We start from the raw sequence: 21268 nt of genomic DNA, 5'->3' as shown, positions 1-21268 counted from the left end.
AATAAATCAACACGGGCCTTCACACGGGTGGAAAAGACGACTCCAACAGCAGAAGAATCTGTATGGAGCACAAACACTAAGGAAAACATTCCATCTTCATTTGATTTAACTTCCAGTGCTGATAAATCACACAGCATAACAAAGTGGGAGAATGTGTGGATGGTTCCTTCCGTTCCTATTGAAACACATACTGTAGATGAGTCCTCTGTCTATTGGGGCCACTGTTGATTGTTTTGTTCAGTTCTTTGAATCTGTTCCTCCATGCTCTCCTTGGCCTGCTCTTCCCGGTCCATTGCCACTCCTGCTGGTGGCTCTTCCCATCATTTCCAGTATGTCTCCTACCCTCTTCATCACCTTTTCATACAGATTTAAACTTGTGCTGGTTCTATTGAAGTCATCTCTGATGAAAGACGTTTAACATGTTGGTTATGTTGGATGACTTAGTGCAGGGTTACATTGGCCTAAAGTTTTTTTTATTTATTTAAACTAAGTGCTGAACATATCTTTTCTGTCTTTCCAAACTTAATAATTAACTAGTGACGAGAACCAATACTTAACTTGGTTAGGCTTGTTGGCAGCATCGACTAAAGGTTCAACAATCATAAGAAGTCTCAGTGAGCACCACGAACAAGAAGACAGGATTCAACATGTCTGCAACTCTACCCACAGGTCAGTCACCTCACTTACTGTGACCACATGCCTTTAGAAATACAAAAATAACTCACTACATATTTAATGGAAAGTAGTCTGCAGAGAAACAGTTGTACAGCAGCTAAGAAGTGGCGCTAACTACTTTAACTGAGAACCTCAGATTTTCACCTTTAGTCTGTAGTTGATCATTAGCTTTTAATGTAAAGTGTCTTTGGCTAAGGAGGATACAGGATCTGCTTTTTTAATCTTATTTAGAGAAATGTACTTTATTATAAAAAAATTAAAAAAAAGATTAACTTTGTGTTGCGATTCAAGATACAGTGAATATAGAAAGTCTACACACCTCTGTTCAAATGCCAGGTTTTTGTGATGTAAAAAAAATGACACCAAGATAAATAATTTCACAACTTTTTCCACCTTTAATGTGACCTATAACCTGTACAGTGCAATTGAAAAACAAATTGAAACCTTTCAGGGAGGTGAAGTAAAAATAAAAAACTGAGAGAATGAGGTTGCAAAAGTGTGCACACCCTCTTATAACTGGAGACGTGGCTGCGTTTGGACCAATTAAATACAAATTGGAGTCAGCACACATCTGTCACTATTTAAAGCGCCTCTGCTTTTCCTGACATTTTTGTAGCCACATCTTCCAATACAAGCCATGGTCCGCAGAGAGCTTCCAAAGCATCAGAGGGATCTCAGTGTTCAAAGATATCAGTCAGGTGAAGGGTACAAAAGAATTCCCATGGAATTAAATATAACATGGAACACAGTGAAGACAGTCATCATCAAGTGGAGAAAATATTGCACAACAGTGACTTTACCAATAATAGGACGTCGGTCACGTTGATGACAAGACGAGAAGAAAACTGGTGAGATAGGTTGACAGCAACATTGAAGGAGCTGCAGGAATTTCTGGCAACTACTGGCGTAGTACATGTGAGAACAACCTCCCGTCGTCTTCATCTTTCTGGGCTATGGGTAGGGTGGCAAGATGGAAGCCTTATCTTATGAAGAAAAACATCCAAGCCTTGCTTCATTTTGCAAAAACACATTTGAAGTCTCCCAAACTCATGTGGGAAAATGTGTTATGGTCCGATGAAACCAAGGTTTAACTGTTTGGCCATAATTCCAAAAGGTATATTGGGTGCAAAAACACCATACCCACAGTGAAGCATGGTGGTGGCAGCATCATGCTTTGGGGCTGTTTTTCTTCAGTTAGAACTGGGGCCTTAGTCAGGATGGAGGGAATTATGACCATTTCCAAATACCAGGCAGTGTTGGCACAAAACCTTCGGGCTTCTGTTAGAAAGCTGAAGATGAAGAGGAACTTTATCTTCAACACAATAATGACCCTAAGCACACAGCCAAATCAACAAAAGGATGGCTTCACCAGAATAAGTTTGAGGTTTTGGAATGACCCAGCCAAAGTCCAGACCTGAATCTGATTGAACATCTGTGGAGTGATCTGAAGAGAGCTGTGCACAGGAAGTGCCCTCGTAATTTGTCAGATTTGGAGCGGTTTTGTTAAGAAGAGTAGGCAAATATTGCCTCATCAAGATGTGCTACACTGATAGACTCTTACCCCAAAACACTGAGTGCTGTAATAAATGCCAAAGATGCTGCAACAAAGTATTAGTTTATGGGTGTGCATATTTATTCAACCAGGTTATCTTAAGTTTTTTATTTTTCCCCTTTAAAGGTTTCAGTTTGTTTTTCAATTGCATCGTACAGGTTATAGGTCACATTAAAGGTGAAAAATTTTGTGAAATTATTTGTCTTGGTGTCATTTTTTTTTAAATCACAAAAACCTGGCATTTGAACAGGGTTGTGTAGACGTTTTATATCCACTGTTTGTCGAGTGTTCTATTTTGGCGATACAGAAAATGACAATATTGCCATCATTAATTTCTATTTTTTTAAAAGCTTATTTTTTTTATTGAAATAGATATTTTCGTAGTCACTCCTTTCACTACTTCTCAGAACTGCATAAAAAGGACAGTTAGATGGATCACTGAGTGCGTCCAAACCCAGACCATAACCTTTAAACCAGCAGCACTACAGATCTCACAAGTGCTGTTCCTTAAATGTCCTATATCATGCAAATCAACTTTTGTGAGCTTTTAACCTTGTTACAATGTTAATTCCTTATCAAAAACACCCCCAAAGTACTATTGGGATTCCTTCCTGTATCTCTGAGAAATCCTCAATAATCCTGCTCTCTCAGCTGCTGCTCTGCCCTCTTCTGAAAAATGAGCGGTTGAAATGCTAGTGACGTCATTAGCATTCAGAAACATCCCCTCCAGGAAGTGCCTGCTGCTGGTGCCGCCCCTCCACAGTGAACATACACGCCCATTTTCTCTGGTTCTAGAGTTATGCGAGCAGCCGAAAAACATCTGTTTGGATGGGCATTGTCCTTTTCTTATTCAGTCTGCACAGGGACAATAAACATACTTTGTTTTTGTATCAAACAATAATGTCTGGTAACCAAAAATGCGTGTTCAACTGCGAAAGTGTAATCCAGTCAAAATGGAAAGACAGCATGTGAGGAGAAACGGAGCGTGCACAAATCCAGCTGGGCAGCACAGACACAGAGGACACACACACTATACGCAGCAGCTGGGCGATCGGACCTTGCCTCGTCAGCCTGTGTGTGTGCTGTGCGCTTCGGCTGGAGATCGCCACTGATCAAGAGGAGAATGGAGTGCGGATCCAGGAAAAACGGGGAACACTCTGAGGCCAGATCAAACAGCGGGTGAGCGAGGAGCTTTCCCTGTCAGTGAATACTGATGGAGAGGCCACAGCCGTATGTAAAATAACTCTGCAGCGAAGTGTTAGCCATACTCATCTCTGGAACTGTCTACAAAGTTTCATGGGCATGCCTGTTGCCCATGCTCTAGATCTACGTCATGAAATGGTAGGCACTCACACGGGGAGAAGCGGCGCTCCGAGAAACTGTGCCTCTCAACTTCCGGGTTGAAAGAAAATAAGTCATATTTCTTAATAAATTAGTATTTTATTTTGCAAAATGTAAAATATTACCCATATGTGGCTGTAGTTGATTTTGAAAAGTCTTAATATAGCATGATATAGGACCTTTAAAGGGAAAACGTGCTAAAGCTATGTGTTAATTAAATGTGCCTGTGTGGCATTTTGAATCATCAAATTTAACCCAGGATTGTCTTTCTGGTAAGACTTTGAGTTAAAAATATCAAGATTTATATTGTGAATTGGAATTTTCAGAAAAAATATTGAAATGTGAGTTTTGGTCTATATCCATATCTAACCCTAACCCTACTATAACTGTGCTTCAGATTGTGTTTTGTGTACCTCCCAGTTTCCCAAAGCTTCTCTGGGGAACCTCCCAGTCCACCTCGGTTAGGATGCATGCAGCTGATTGACCAAAATCAATTAAAAATGTAAAAAAAAAAAAAAAAAATTGTGAACGAGGTGAGAATAGTTAAAGAAAGCCGGAATATTATTCAGTGAAGCAGAATAATCTCATGCACCTGAAACTAAGAATCCCCCGGGGATTTTACACTAAAAAGAGGTAAATTCAACACCAATTTTACCGTTTAAAGCCAATACTGTTATTTCGAGCATGGAGTGGCTTCTTCATGACCTCCTGTAGTATATTCTATAAAAAAAAAAAAATAAATTTACCAATAATCCACTCTCTAAAAGTTGCGTGAATGTTCTAACAATGTGTTTCTGTGAGGATGTTGTCATGTGACACTAAAGTGTAGTTATATTGTTTTACACAGTCACACATTATCAAGAAGCAGCTAAATACTGTTATCTTGCTTGACAACTTTTTTCTTACCTTCTTATTTAGAAAAAAATACATACTATATAAAAAAATGTATTGAGTTAAAAATATCAAGGTTTATATTATAAATCGCCATTTTCAGAAAAAAATATTGAGACCTGAGTTTTGGTCCATATCGCCCAGCTCTGTAGCCTTGCTTCATATTGTGTTTTGTTTCTTCCAGTTTCCCATGGCTTCTCCACTGGGGAACCTCCCAGTCCACCTCAGATAGGGGTGCATGCAGCTGACATTGCTGTTGTTGTTGTCTACTTCATCATTGTTATGGGAGTTGGAGTTTGGGTAAGAAGTGGCTGTCACTGGTTTGTATGAATCATCTTCAGGAATGTATTATGAAGTTACACATGTTTTCGAAAAAATGTTGATTGAAAATTTAATTTTATGATAACTGTGCTGGAAATGGTTAACCCTGCATGTTGTTGTAATGATCAGCTGTACAAAAATATATATATATACTAAAGACGAAGCACTTCTCTGACATCAAGACCACCACTCCCACATCGGTTTGACCCTGTTAAGTTTCTATGTGAGCTTTTCAAAAAAACTCCTCCATCTTCCTTTCAGTGTGTCTAATGCATTTTACACCACCACAGAAGCACACAGTTTTTTTTTTTTTTATCAACTCTGAAAAAATGTGCAATGCTCCTGTACTTCAGTGCACAGCACAAGCTGGCTTCTTTGCCGCATCAATATACTGTAGATTTAGTTTTGTTATTGCGCCCCTAATCGATTGGAAGTGTTCTGTAGGTGCATGTCATGCATTTATGCCGGTGGAGGGGGTTCAAACCACTCAGACATCAATAGGCCACTCTGCAAAAATACAGTTACATCATATAAAAAAATAGAACGTCATGAAAAAGTTCTATATTTTTGTCACTCATTTCAGAAAGTGAAACCCATCTATGATATAGATGACACATAGTGAAATATTTCAAGCTTTTATTTCTTTAAATGCTGATGATTAAGGCTAATGAGAAAATTTGAATATTACATAAGATCAATAAAAAAAATCTAAGAAATTTAAACACAAATGTCAGGCCTGTGAAAAGTCTCTATTATTATGCACTCAGTACTTGGTTGGGCCTCCTTTTGCATGAATTACTGCATCAATGCATCGTGGCATGGAGGTCATCAACCTGTAGAACTGCTCAGGTGTATTGGAAGCCCAGGTTGCTTTGATAGCAGCATTCAGGTCATCTGCATTGTTGGCTCTTTCACCTTCCTCTTGACAATAGCCCATATATTATCGATGGGGTTCAGGCCAGTGAAGCACAATTGTCATTGAAGCAGCTTTTGGTACCTTTAAGAATTTGGGGGCTGGTGCCAAGTCCTGCTGGAAAATAAAATCAGCATCTCCATAAAGCTTGTCAGCAGAAGGAAGCATCAAGTGCTCTAAAATGTCCTGGTAGATGATGCATTGACTGTGGACTTCAGAAAACACAGTGGACCAACAGCAGCAGATGACATTCCACAGACTGGAAACGTCACACTGGACTTCAAACATCATGGATACTTCCTGACTCTGGGACCTTGATTTCCAAATGACATGCAAAAAATACCAGAATATACATTTCAATTACCATAGCTTACTGAATTATTCAATGTGAATGATACATTGCATCTTTATGTGTTGTTATTGATTCTGTTAGTGCAATGTAATTTCTTCTTTGTCTTTGTAGTCATCAATGCGTACCAATCGTAGCACCATTGCAGGATACTTTTTGGCTGGCCGTTCAATGACCTGGTTGCCTGTAAGTACTCAATTTTCTGCTGTCTTGCTTTAAAAATAGTAAAACAAAACACAAACAATGATTTGTGTTACGCTCTTTACATTCTGCGTAGGTGCCCAATCATTGTTAGAGTAACAACAGTTGCATTCATTCATTTGAGCATGCACCTTAGCGTGCTCAAATGCTAATGCTAATAATGACACAGTCAAATTACAGTTTTACGGTGTTTTCAAGGTCCAGTCATGAGTTTGAAAACCAAGCCATGACTGTGACATAATGTGTTTTCCTATACAAAACTATTTTCATTATGATTATTTCATTATAAAATGAAACATTCTACTTTGTACGACTGTAATAAATAGCCGTCTGTTCCCAGATCGGAGCCTCTCTGATGTCCAGTAACGTTGGAAGTGGGTTGTTCATTGGTTTAGCAGGAACAGGAGCAGCCACAGGCATTGCTGTTGGAGGGTTTGAATGGAACGTAAGTAATGATGTGGTAAAAATTGGTCCTTCCTCTCTTCAAAGTTCAGACACCTTATGAACCAATAAAGTAAATCATGACAGTACACATCCTAAAACAAATAAACAAATTCAATGTTTTTATACCTGTTGCATAATACATTTATGCCCTTTTAATGTGGTTACTATAGCTCTTTGTTGAGCGGATCCTGTCTCTCTGTAACTGTGTATTTCTCACACACCTTAAAGTTTTTTTTATTAGTCTGAGGTCAACTGTTCTTACAGCTGTAGTCTTCTGCAAAATATGACTGCATAGGATCTTTTCACTATTTGTTTAACTAGAGACAATCCCTTCTTATTACCATCTGTCATTGTAAATTGGTATCCAGCAGTTGTGACAAAGTCATCCATGGAATAGTACACACACACACACACACACACACGTACGCACACACACACACACTGACATAGTCCAGCCACTTGTTTGTGTTGTCATTTTCTTTTCTTTGCTTTGTTGTGTGTGTATTTGTGTGTGTGCGTGCATGCGTGCCATGAGACAGCAAAAATCCCATTTTACGTGGAATCTTATTAATCTCGGTGAACCATTACCGGTAAATGATTCACCAACTCTAATGAAAGCCGACCCTGATCAAGACATCTTTGCAGAAAAGGAGGTATTCAATCAAAACAATAAAGAATTGTTCAAGGTCACCTTGGCTTTCTTAGGATGGAGCTCTGACCAAATCAGAAAGTTAAAATCTACTATAAAAGTAGACATTAAATCTCTGAGTGAAAGTGGGAACTACATCACAAGGACAAGGCCAGAATGGTACTGAGGTCTTTTTGCTTGGGTAAAAGACAGAAATGAAAGACTGCATAGATTAGTCCTTCTTCAGACTACATTGCTAAACATAAATTATAATGAGTCATTTACTGTTTGATTATTGTGTACTTGAAGGCAGCGTGGGTGTTGGTGGCTCTGGGTTGGATCTTTATCCCTGTCTACATCTCTGCTGGAGTAGTGACGATGCCTGAGTACCTGGGCAAGCGATTCGGGGGTCAGCGCATTCGTATCTACATGTCTGTTCTGTCACTCCTGCTCTATGTCTTCACCAAAATATCTGTAAGTCAAGCATTTACTCATAATTCTCCAGCTGCTGATATATCACACAAGAATCAATTTTGTTCAACAGCAAACAATGATGACTGTCTTTGCATCTTCCTTATGTACAGACAGACATCTTTTCAGGGGCATTGTTTATTCAAATGGCCTTTGGTTGGAATCTCTACTTGTCAACGGGGATTCTGCTGCTGGTAACAGCTGTTTACACTGTGGCAGGTATGTCATTTACTTCATCAGGATCCAAAATGAGAAAAGCCTTCTTGTGTTGAAGTGTACGAGCATTCATGATCATTTGTTTCACGTTATTAATAATTAAAGCAGTTTTTCTATTTGTTCCTCTCAATATAGAAACCATCACGGTTCAAATTTTCTGGGATTCTGTGGGCTCCCAAATTAAATTTAAGTCCCTCATTTTTTCAAACTCATGAAAGGTAAAGTCTATAAAATAAGGGAAGATGCACAGAATTAAAAATAAATGTTGCCATTTGACACTTTGTATCAGTATTAGCTGAAAGACAGCTGACATCTTTAGAGCTCGCACTTAAAACATTTAAGATAGAAAAAGGATTTCACCAAACTTTGACATATATTAACACTCACAGTTACTTACACTTTAGCCACTATTCATATGTAGAAATAAGGCAAAGTACTACAACAAACTCAACATGGAATCAAACCCTAAAGCACCCTAACATTTGGAGTTTTAATGAGATGATTATTGAATTTAAAGGAAAATAAAAACCTGGCCAGTTGCAGTAGCCGGGACCTCATACAAAATGACAAAAATACACAAAACGACTACCAAAACACGTAAAGATAACAGATCTATATACAAAACAGTAAATAAAATATACCCAAAATGTCTCCAAAAACATTCAAAATGACAGAAAAAATGCATGAAAGAATAACAAAAATACACAAAATGACAGACAAAAACAACATAAAAATATACCAAAAAACAACGAAAAACTGACAGACCCTTTGTTTTTTCCAGTGTCAGGTTGGTCATTATTCTAATGCTGACATGAATGTTGATTATGCGACCCTCAGATCAGATACAATCAAATTTTTGAGTTTCCCATCTCTAATGCATGCAGATATAGCATGTAGCTGAGGGAAATCTTAATTAAACATTGTCTTTTTTAAAAGTAAAAAGAACTCCCAAAACCAGCCAGAAAACAATTTTAGGTTCACTGTGAAAATTGAAAGATTTTTTTTTTATTTGGTAGCCAGAAAAAAAAATTAGCAAAAAAATCAATCAATCAATCAATCAATCTTTTATTTGTATAGAACCAAATCATAACCAATGGTATCTCAAGACACTTTACAGTAGAGCAGTCTTAAGGATGGACTCTTCATTTTATGGATACACACATATGCATATATATTATATACGTATATACACATACATATGTATCCCACACCCAACATGAATTCATCATGGCGGCAAGGAAAACCTTCTGTTAAGCAGCAGGAACCTTGTGTGGATCCCATTGCTATGATGAACAGCCATCCACGTTATGCTGTGTTGGGTGTGTGCAGAGGAAAGGGTGGAGACAGAGTTGTTGAGACTCTGTAACTCCACACTGAGGATCCCACGGACCAGCAAGACAAAAGCCAGAAGAAGTACAGGAGCAAACACACAAGGGAAGAAGCAGACATAGAGGGAGTGTTAGAGAGAGGAATGGGACTCTCTCCGGTCCCTCTCTAACCTAAATGACCTCTCTCCTAAAGGACCTTGCATAAAGGCAGACAGGTTCGTTTTACCTTAAATCATGGGGTAGAGACAGAACTTTTAATTATAACAGGTAAGGTCTTTTCCCTCCAGTCCAGAGCACTGGAGGGAAAGCACGTTTCAGCGCCAAGTGACAAACAATGGTGCGTAAAAGACAGCAATGAAACTCACCAACGAGGAGGAAAAGCAGTGATTGTTGCCAGGTGACCACAACGTGTTAAGCCACTGCGACACTGTCAAAGGTACAACTCCACAGACTCACGGAAGAGGAGAGATCCGCGCACAGGAGAGACGAGAGGATCTGAGCCACCACAGACCTGAACCTAAATCCCTTCGGTCCCCGCCCTGTAATCAGCAACAAACCAGGTGCGCAAGGAGAAGCGCGCCAAGAAGCAGGTAGGAGGAATGCAGAAGCATTCCACCCTGTCACATCTACCCCCCTCCTTTGTATCGTCGTCCCGACGATAGAAAATCAAGACCAAGGTCTAAAGATGACAGCTTGCAGATTGGAAGTGGGTTCCGAAGCCCTACCAACCCGCTCAGCAGTCTGGGGAAGCCGATACATGTTTGAATGTTGACCACCCGTAGACCGAGTGGTTCGACGTAATGCTTGAGCACTGGTACTTGGTTGATTTAGGTCAGCTAAAGATGGTTCTTGAAAGGATGTTGCAGCGGGCGCACTCGTCTGACCAAGACCTGGCATACCCAAGACAGAGGTCCCCAAAGGAGCCCGAAGAGGGGCGTTAGGAGCGCCCACAGGCTGGTGGGATTCTGAGACCAAAAGCCACACGTCACCATCTGAAGAGTCCGAATCTTCCAGGGGGAGGGTGGGGTGCCTGATCAACAACCTCCTTAGGCTCCACAATGGCTTTCAGCATGTTGCGATGCACATTCCGGACCTTATGCAAATCATCAACAGGAGCCACGGTGTAAACTGCACCCTCTCCAGATGGAGCACTCACGACCTGATGAACAACCAAACTCCAAAGATCCTGTATTTTATGGCGCCCTCGGTAACTATGATCTCTCATATACACCCGCTGACCCACGAGCAGTGGTGCATGCCGCACTTGTTGGTCATGACGCTCTTTCCTATGTTTTGCAGCTGCAAGAAGCCTCTCATGAGCACAACCAAACGCGAGCCTGAGCCTCTCTTGGTGTTCAGCCACCCAGCCTTGCACCTCACCCGACCTTGGTTCTTCAATCCTCCCGAGGAGGAAGTCGATTGGAAGCCTCGGCTCTTGGCCAAACTTCAAGTAATATGGAAACTCTCCTGTGCCCTGATGAGGTGTTGTGTTGTAACAGAAGAGGACTTGGGGTAGAGACGCAGCCCAGTCCCGCTTCTGTGGTAATGGCAATGTCCGAAGAAGATTATGAAGGGTGCAATTAAATTACTCACATTGTCCGTTGCCAGCGTTGTACGAGATTTTTCCACACCATACAGCGAGCAAAGTTGCTGAATCAAGGCACTCTCAAAACTCCTTCCTTGATCAGAGTGCAAACGACCTGGGACGGCAAACTTATAAAACCACTCAGCACCTGGGCCACAGTAGAGGCTCGTGTGGGGACGGCGACGGTGAATTTACTAAACACGTCTGTCATTACCAGTATGTTTTCGTACCTGTTCCATGACAGCGCATCATCGACCAACAGTATATCATGCGAGAGGAGAGTTGTGCATCCCAAGTCATTTTCGTGAGTAGCAAAGACTGATTCGTACCCTTGCAATAACAACCTCACCTTCTCCTTACCCTGATCTACCAGAGCGGGCAGTTCCAGCAACGCTATCCTATCCGGCATGGAGAGCGAAACGGTCTGAGAGTGTGAAAAAGCCAACAATGTTCGATCCTCAGTGACGCCAACCGGCAAACTCACAATCTGCGCCTCGCTAAGACTACCAAGTATGGTCCTTGGATAAAGAATAATGGCCTTTGTTCCCACATTAACAACGGGAACATACGCGGTGCCTCGAACCACTCTCATCAGACAAGATGAAACAAGCAGGCCAGCGGGCACCCCTGTCTCTGGCGGTTCTAGCAAGGCGTTTCCTTCCGCCAGCTCCCCAGAACAAGTGCTAGCCACTAGTCTCATGGTCCCTCCGGGCACGTGCACTGCTCGTCTCCCTCGGACCTTCACTGTGCTAGTCGTCAAATCCTTATCCGGACACCCCTGGTGGGATTTTTGTAGCGCAATGATGACCGGCTGAGGGGCCTCAAGCACAACCGGTGAGTCGAAAAGAGAAGCCCCAAGTGCACTGAATAGCTTGGCATAACACCGTCGAATGATGTTCTTCCCCAAGATACCAGGGACTGATGAACCAGCACCAGGGGGGTCTCCCACCACAATAATCCCACAACACGGAATGACCTTGTCCCACAATTCCACATCCAGTTCCAGATAGCCAACATAGGGGATGGCTAATCCATTTGCCGCCTTCAGCTGAAGCCAATTACAGGAACAAAGGCGATCCTGACCCCACTGCGCAAATTGCTCCATGAACAGACTCTCAGTGATGGTAAAAACCATGGAACCAGTATCCACCAAGCACGAGACAGCTGCGGCCCCTAGCACCACCTGGCAAGCCCTCGCGTTCCCACCTGATTGCCTCAGCACGAAGCTCCATCAAGGTGATGGTTGGTTGCCTACGAACAAGTTGTTTAAGCTCGCGGTGCAAGGCGCAATCAAGAACGTACTCTGTAAACTGGTCTCGCAGCAACACTTCTGCATTAGGCATCCCGTCTGGTGCCTGCTGCTTAACCCGTGTCATCAACGTCATTAAAGCTAGTGAAAATTCTTGAAGGCTCTCACCCTCCATTTGGTGCTGGGCAAAGAAATCTTGCTCTAAAGTGATGTAAGACTGATGGCAACCATAAAGCTCCTCTAGAATTGAAATAATCTTAACAGGGTCCCTACGCTCAGCAACGGGCCGGAACTTGATTTCCTGTTTGGCCTCTCCTTCCAAGTGGTCAAAGATGAACAAAGCACGGTCAGCAGCAGTCAGATGTCGAGCACGCATACATGCCTCAACTTCCTCGACCCACTCAGCGATCCCTAGCCCAGTCCTTCCACTAAAGATAGGGCACCTGCGGTCCCGGGGTACAACCACCAACCGCTCTGTTACAGCGGGGGTTGGGGGACGGTGTATTAGTGGATGAAGCCGCAGCCCGAGAGGTACCTTCGCCGGGGTCCAAAGAGCCAGTGCGCCCCTGACGGAGCTGCTCGTTGTCTGCCTGAAGCTGTAGGACAAGATCTTTTAGCCGCTGCATCTCCTCTTCCATGCCAGCTGCGGGAAACTGTCGAATAGCTCCAAAAAGAGAAAAATTTGAGTCCTAACACCACCACTGCTGCTCTGGATTTTTTTTTTTTAAATTAATTAGTTAATTTATTTATAAAAAACTAAAATAAAAATGTCTCTGCCCCTTTTATTTCGTGGTGTCCTTTCGAACTACGCCAAATGTGGCAGGTGGAGAAAGCTTTACTTTACAAAGTGACAACGCCACCGAGGGTAAGCCTAGGACCTTGCATAAAGGCAGACAGGTTCGTTATACCTTAAATCATGGGGCAGAGACAGAACTTTTAATTATAACAGGAAAGGTCTTATTTCGCAGAATCTTTTAAAAGATAACTCACTTCTTTTCAAGTAGTGTAGAGGAATTAAACAAAACAACTCAAACCCAAACAAAATACAACAGAATGCAAAATAAATCAAATACCAATTATGCACAGATAAAATATACAATATTTACACAGAGACAATTCTTTAGAAAACCAAAGGTGTTTTGGGTAGCTAATGTCACCAGAAAACCTCAAGACCAGCTTGAGAAGGTTACAGTGTTAAACGCATCCATAACAGCACCGGTGTGAGGAATTGCGGCACAGCGCAATGAATAGAGTGTGCCAAGGTTTATCCCCAGCAGACGCGGAAGGTGCAGTTTGGTCCCGCTATGGTATAAATGCACCATGTTAGGAGACAGAATGATTATAATTTTAAGAGAGATAGGCAGAAACCAGCGGCTTACCGGTTAGAAGAAGCACCGGTCCCAAGACCCCAACAGAGGCGCGCTACCAGCCTCCGCAGAAATTGTGCATAAAATGCACCTACCGACGCACCTCACTGCATAAAGGAGAAGGCATTAGGGCAGACGGAGGCACAGCCAGGTGGGTCAAAAGGCGAGGCATGCTGCTTACCCAAACATCCCACTCTGATGACTTAAACAACTGCTGTCGATGGCCAATGCAAGCTGCGAAGACAATGGGGAAGGAGGAAGGACACGTGAGTGCCCAGTGCGCACAGCAGCGAGAACAACTACGTGTAGCACTCTTATTATTATTGTCCGGCTGGAAACGACGCTCAGTGAAGGATGGTCCGCCCGGACAATGTCGGGCAGAAATCAGGAGAAAATCGGGAGAATGGTGGCCCCGGGAGATTTTCGGGAGGTACACTGAAATTCGGGAGTTTCCCGGGAAAATCGGGAGGGTTGGCAAGTATGTATTAAACACAAAAAACACTTTACATTTTAAGTGTTTATATATATGTATTGTCATTTCTAAGTTACATGTAAGTGTGATTTAAACAAGAATAGCTAAATAAATAAATCTATATATATAAAAGCTCACTGGTAAGTGCTGCTATTTGAGCTATTTTTAGAACAGGCCAGCGGGCGACTCATCTGGTCCTTACGGGTGACCTGGTGCCCGCGGGCACCGCGTTGGTGACCCCTGATTTAAACGATGAGTAGCTTCATTAATAGTTTGAAAAAAGCCAACTGAGTCTATTAGGGACATAAAGGCTGAGCTCAGGCTATCACTATAGATATTAAAATCTCCTACTATCAGTATTTTATCAGAACTGAGGACTAAGTTTGATATAAACTCAGAGAATTCTGATAGAAATTCAGAATAAGGGCCTGGAGGACGGTAAATTATCACAAATAAGACTGGCTGGCAGGTTTTTGATTTGGTATGAGATAAATTTAGAACCAGGCTTTCAAAGGAAGTGTAATTGGCCTTTGGTTTAGGATAGATTAGGAGAGAGGAATGATAAATAGCTGCTACACCACCTCCACGGCCTATGTCTCGTGGCATATGAGTATTTAAATGACTGGGAGGAGTGGCTTCATTTAAACTAACATATTCATCTTGATACAGCCATGTTTCAGTTAAACAGAATAAATCAAAGTTATTTTCTGAGATAAGGTCATTTACTAGTAGAGATTTGGATCTCAGTGATCTAATATTTAATAGAGCACATCTAATGGTTTTATGTTTTGGTGTTTCTAGATTTGAGATTTTAATTTTTTTCAGATTTTTATAATTGATAGCTCTTTTATTTGATTTTATGTTAAAATCATTGTGAAATTTGGGTCAGGGGACAGAGACCGTCTCTATAAAATAATATTCATCACCATCACAACAGTTGTCATGGCGATGAACACAGCTATCATAATAGCAATGGGAGGGAAACTGTCCTAAGGCAAGCGCAGAGGGGCGTGGAGGACTCCACCTCTGTAACATGGTCTCATTCATGAGATGTCATAACAGTGACTGTGCCATGTTTTCTGATAGTAGAGATGCTCCCTCCAAAGTAGGATGGATTCCATCTTTTCCTATCTCTTCCTGATTTAAATACACATATTTTTTAATAACCCTTAAACCCTCCAAGAGGCAATGGTGCAGATGATGAAGCGCTTGACAATTATTTCAAAACACAATGATTTAAATATAAAGTTAGCAGAAAAAGTGAAGAAATATGTGTTTGGTGGATTTTACGTGAAGCTTCAAAATGGATCATACGTAAGTTTTGAAATGTTTGAACTGAACAATTCAAGACATTCCTTCCTTTGTGAAACAATCTGTTTAAATATGTCTCATTGATTCTTTTACAGGTGGTTTAGCAGCAGTGATTTACACAGACGCTCTCCAGACATTGATAATGGTGGGCGGAGCCTTTGTTTTGATGTTTATAGGTAAGGCACAGAAACACAAAGTGGGGGGATAAAAAGTGTCCTTCTTTTCAAGTTCTAAAAAAAAGGATAATTATTGCAAATTAATTGCTCGGTAATTTACTAAGTAAATCCTCTCAACACATACTCTGTGTGTGTGTGTGTGTGCGCGTCTGTCTGTCTTTCCCAGCATTCTCAAAGGTGGGCTGGTATGAAGGCCTTGTGGATCGCTACATGTTGAGTTTTCCTTCGGTGACAGTTCCCAACACTTCCTGCCACGTTCCCCGTCAGGATGCTTTCCACATGTTTAGGGACCCTGTTTCTGGAGATCTACCCTGGCCTGGTCTTGTTTTTGGCCTGACGGTACTGGCCACGTGGGTATGGTGTACAGATCAGGTAATGAGGATATAATTCCTCAAATGTTTATGGTCATTTCGGATGCATCACTAAATTCTAACCATGGTACAAGTTAAGAGAACACAAGCAAATACAATCAGAAAAGACAATGTTGAGGACAGACTGATGAAAAGTTTGAAACACTGCCTGAAAGCGTTTCTTTGTATTCTATGTGCTTATATGTGCAGGTCATAGTTCAAAGGTCTTTGTCGGCCAAATCCTTGTGTCATGCCAAAGGAGGGAGTGTGTTGGGAGGCTACCTTAAACTTCTGCCAACCTTCTTTATCGTGATGCCAGGCATGATAAGTCGAGCTCTGTTTCCAGGTCAGTCTGCCTGTAGCAATAGGATGAAAAAAAAAAATGTCCACCATCATAAAGTTGCTTCATAGTGAGAAGTGGGAGGTAAACCGTTCAGAAACTAAATATATATTTACTGACTCTTGGAATATACAGAATGAATGAAAGTCTGAATACTTATATAATAAAAGTTTGAATATTCAAATAAAGGTTTGAATAAATATAAGAAAAACAGTATATATATATATATATAAGTGAAGTTTGAATATATACATTTATGAAAGTCTAGTTGCTTGTTGGTAATAGCCTATTCCTTTATTGGTTAGATCCCCATTAAGCTATGATTGTTTGCATATGGTCCAGTATTTTAAGTTGATTTTGTACCAAATAATAAATGAAGACCTTTGCAACAGCTAATGCATTTTAAATTCAAAGCTTTTTTTGTGTAAAATGCAGAAAGTAGAATCAGTCTTGTTTGACTGGAAGGTGTCATGTTGTCTTAACTGGACTTTTTTTCTGCCATGTGTTGTGATGTTTGTAGATGAGGTTGGCTGTGTGGATCCAGATGTCTGCCAACGTGTGTGTGGAGCTTCAGTTGGCTGCTCCAACATTGCTTATCCTAAATTAGTCATTGCACTGATGCCAGTGGGTAAGTGCACTCTCAAGTCCTAACTGGTAACTTCCTAATATTTAAAGTTCCATTAAACTTTTAAATGTTTGCAACTGAACAAAAATTGTGGTAGACAAACTTTAGAAAAAGAAACCAAGAATTAATGTCACACCAATCGTCCCATCAATTATCTTAAGCCACGATCGCTCTGAAGCTGAATAGTAGAAGTTTGTGTGTAATTAATGTCAGAACTGTATTTCAAGAATGATAAGCACATCTGCAAGGGGTGAATGATAAAGGTTTTTCCATTCGGTTACTTTTTTTGTGGTAACGGGGTGGAATGGACAACCTGAAAGTGGGTTGCAGCCATCACACACTGAGGGACAACTCAATGGTTCCTGTTGTAATACCTAATGTTCTTCATTGACTTTTTAAAATTGACATCAAAAAGTTGTTCTCGTGTAAGGATAAAGCATTCCCACCTTATTTTCCTGTCAATACTTGACATGCACACAAGCTCCAGTGTCATAGCTGTGGGGTTTACACAAGCTATTTTTAGCAGGGGCCATTTTTTTTGCTCAAATATGGAGACACTGACTCATTAGGGTAATAGAGTGGAACCGATTTTCTGTGACACTAACAAAACTGACTTTTTTTTTTCAAAATCTGAGCGTGGAATGACATTCAAGTTTCGTCAAACATACAGTATAGTGATACTGGACAATAAATTGGCTTATATGCTTAGGTAGAATTAAATTAAGTTTACAAAATTCATCTGAGTTGTGACACGGCAAAAAGGACTGAAAATCGTCAATTGAAGCTACAAAACACCTAATCAAACTAGAAAGTTATGATTTTTTTTTGTGTTATCAAGCAATACACACTTGATATTTCAGTGGGTAAAATCTGAAAGTGGAAGTGAGGGAGTGAAAACCAGACAAGTCTGTTAGTGAAAAAGCACAACTTTCTTAAGTCTCTCCACGCTGTCATGTTGACGTACTGTGATGTTGACATACTGTGATGTTATGTCTTTTTCCTTTTTGGAGGTCTTCGTGGTCTGATGCTCGCTGTGATGTTGGCTGCTCTCATGTCCTCACTGACCTCCATCTTCAACAGCAGCTCTACTCTGTTCACACTGGATCTCTACCATAAAGCCAGGCCCAAGGCTTCAGAGATGGAGCTAATGATTGTTGGAAGGTACATGTTTAACAAACTAATGCTCTGAATAACTTCATTTACAGTTTATGCTACAGATTTCCTGTTATATTGTTGCATTCTCCATGCATTAGCATATTTATTATTATTATTTGTTGAGGTCCTCTACCTCAAACCTCTTTCGGTAGAGGACCTCTATGATTTATTTCAGGCTGGTTTGAACATGCACACATGTTGTTACACTAAGTACTGTATATATAGAGATTATGAACAATTACCAACCTTTTCGCGATAATGCAGTTTATATGCAGGCTATATAAACTTTTCTTCAACCCTTTACAAATGCCTTACCAGCTAATATTGGTTTAAAAAAAGTATTTTGACCTAATCTACAGGACTGAACATTTATTTTCAAACATAGGACAGCAGCTTAGCAACCATTCTATATGTTCATCATCTCTGATTTATGTTGATGTTTTTAAATCGGATTTTAAATGAAGTGAGAGAACCAGCTGTTTTCTGCTGTGTTTGTATTTCTGTCTATAAATGGCTTTGTGTCTGTCTTTGTGAATTTTCAGGGTATTCATCATTTTCCTGGTGTGCATTAGTTTGTTGTGGATTCCTGTTGTCCAAACAGCCAACAGTGGACAGTTGTTTGACTACATCCAATCCGTGACTAGCTTCTTAGCACCACCCATTACAGCTGTCTTCCTGCTGGGTATATTCTGGTCCCGTGCAAATGAGCAGGTAGGACAACGCACGGTGGATTAGTGGTTAGCACGTCCACCTCACAGCAAGAAGGTTCTTGGTTCAAGCCCTGGGGTGGACAGCTGAGTCCTTTCTGTGTGGAGTTTGCATGTTCTCCCCAGGTACTCCGGCTTCCTCCCACAATCCAAAAACATGACTGTAAGGTTGATTGGGGTCTCTAAAAATTGCCCATAGGAGTGAGTGGTTGTTTGTCTGTGTTGCCCTGCGATGGACTAGCGTCCTGTCCAGGGTGTACCCCCGCCCAGCGCCCAATGAGAGCCGGAGATTGGCACCGGCAGACCCCCGCGACCCTGTGAGACAGGAGCAAGTGGGTTTGAAAATGGATGGATGGATGTTCAAAGTGCTGTGATATGGTCGTATATGTAGAACTTGACAGCTTTCCATCCTCAGTTCTGGAGGTTTTCTTTCTTGACTTCCAGACAATACATTTCATTCCCCATTCACTGCAGGTGATGAAGTGTGTAATTTGCCTCATTCAGACTGACTTTGGTGTTCAGTGTCGTCCTCATCTGACACGGCTGTTTTACTGCGCTTCAGCCCAACTTTTATCTACTTTAGATCAACAGAAGCTCATGAAATATTGAAAATCTTTCACAACTGCTCTTTCTGCTTTTACTTCTATACCTACATTCCTTATTTCTTTATTTGGGATGAAGTCTTTGTAATTTACTCCAGGAATGACTGAGTAATGCAGAGTTGCCTCTTTAATCAGTCACACACACTGACGTAATCCAGCAATTTGTATTTTGTATTGTGGTTTTCTTTTCTTCACTTCATTCAGTTGATAAGTTTTCTGTGTGTGTGTGTGTGTGTATGTATTGTGTGTGTGTGTGATAGGGTGCATTCTGGGGTCTGATTACTGGATTAATGGTGGGACTTATCCGCATGGTTCTGGAATTCTCCTACAAACCTCCATCCTGCGGCGAGCTGGATCAGCGGCCTTCTGTCCTGGCTGACGTTCACTACTTGTATTTTGCTCTCATCCTTTTGGCTTTTACCAGCCTTGTCATCATAACTGTCAGTTTGGTCACCACTCCAATACCCAAGGATCATGTAAGAGTAATGCACTGTTGTTTTGAATGCCTTAAAGGAAAAATGATGCCATCAATGACAGCACTACAGAAAATATGCAGTTTAGACAAAATCACAACAAATATGAGTTAAAGGAGAATCATTTTTCATCCCTGAAAAGAGATTTCACTTGGATTGTTTTTCTAGATTATAAAATAATAAATTGACACAATTACAATTCAAAGTACTACCACTAAGTGCCTGAATCTGTGTAAATAAAGTTTGGCATGATGTTGTACATGCACAAACAAATGTAGCGCCTCAAAAGATAATGATGTCTTTTGCTGCCTAGCTTCATAGGTTGACCTGGTGGTCCAGACATAGCCACGAACCTCGAATCGACCTCTCAGAAAACCAGCTGACCTCGCATGAATCAAATGCTGACCTCAGGTCAGAAAAGGAATGCTCCACGGATTCAACATGGAAGAGAGTGTTTCTGAAGCTGTGTGGTCTCTCTGATTCTACGTCTCAGACCGCACCTTCTCCTGTTGACAAGGACGAGTCCATTTTACTACAGGAGGAGCCATTGTGGAGAAATGTCTGCAATGTTAATGCTTTGCTTCTACTCACTGTTAATGTGTTTCTTTGGGGATACTTTGCGTGAAGAGCAAAAGTTCTAGAACTTTTATTTTGTTATAGTATTTAATATGTCAATAGGGTTCAATTAAATATCCGGGAAGAAGGTAGGAAAAAACCCTTACACTGTAACCAATCATGTACTGGGTGTGAGCATTGGTTGACTAAAGCCAGTTCATGGAACTCTGCATAGGCTGAAGTGGCTGTAAAAGATGAATGAATAAATTCATACTTTCAGTGATTATATTACTTACATAGACCTCAGATTATAACAACTTTTCATAAATTATTACATTTTAGAGAGGAAGTGAAGCACATCGTCAAATGGATTTATTTTGATTAATTGGTAATAAAGCATTTATGTTTTTTTGCTTGTTTTGTGTTTTTAGTTAGTGTTTTTATTATAAATACTGTGTGTGTGTGTGTGTACATCCATCTCCTCCATGCACGCGCATCAGCCGCGTGTGTGTGTCTACATCCATCTACTCCGTGCATGCGCATCAGCCATGTCTGTTTGTCTACATCCATCTCCTCCGTGCAAGCGCATCAGCCGTGTGTGTCTACATCCATCTACTCCGTGCACGCGTATGTTGTTCAGTTGTCTTTTTGTGTATTTTTTGTATAAATATTGTTTAGTTTTTTGTTTTATTTTACTCATTTAGTATATTTTTAATATAAATAAATAAATACATTTTGTGTGTTCCCGTGAAATATTTGAGACGCTGATAACCAAACTCCATAGGCATTGTAGCGCCAATCAGAAAAGTAACAAAACTGCGCAAAACAAAACGTAAAGCTCCAAACTACATGAATGAGTAAGTAAATTAAAGTATTATCTACAATTCGGCTGTCTTTTTAAAAATCATTTTTTACCTTCGAACCGAGTGGTCAGAGCTTAGCTTTCATGTACGGCACCAAAGAGAATCCGC

At 40.9% G+C, this 21268-nt stretch overlaps 1 protein-coding gene across 1 annotated transcript; it reads left to right on the top strand.

The window, feature by feature from the left end:
- Positions 1–198: 198 nt before the first annotated feature.
- slc5a9 (solute carrier family 5 member 9) lies at positions 199–20710 on the top strand. The gene is made up of 15 exons (XM_028443782.1): positions 199–329; positions 538–669; positions 4644–4759; positions 6157–6228; positions 6584–6688; positions 7625–7789; positions 7900–8005; positions 15410–15490; positions 15657–15862; positions 16051–16186; positions 16701–16808; positions 17816–17966; positions 18503–18671; positions 19530–19745; positions 20056–20710. Exons 2-15 carry the CDS (start codon positions 648–650, stop codon positions 20365–20367), a joined length of 1965 nt encoding a protein of 654 aa, XP_028299583.1. The 5' UTR covers positions 199–329; positions 538–647; the 3' UTR covers positions 20368–20710.
- The last annotated feature ends 558 nt before the right edge of the window (positions 20711–21268 follow it).

This window comes from Gouania willdenowi, chromosome 4, assembly GCF_900634775.1.
Source record: "Gouania willdenowi chromosome 4, fGouWil2.1, whole genome shotgun sequence".
In the NCBI taxonomy this organism is placed as follows: Eukaryota; Metazoa; Chordata; class Actinopteri; order Blenniiformes; family Gobiesocidae; genus Gouania; species Gouania willdenowi.
The sequence above is the reverse complement of the archived record's forward strand: the minus strand, read 5'-3'. Positions and strand labels throughout refer to the sequence as shown.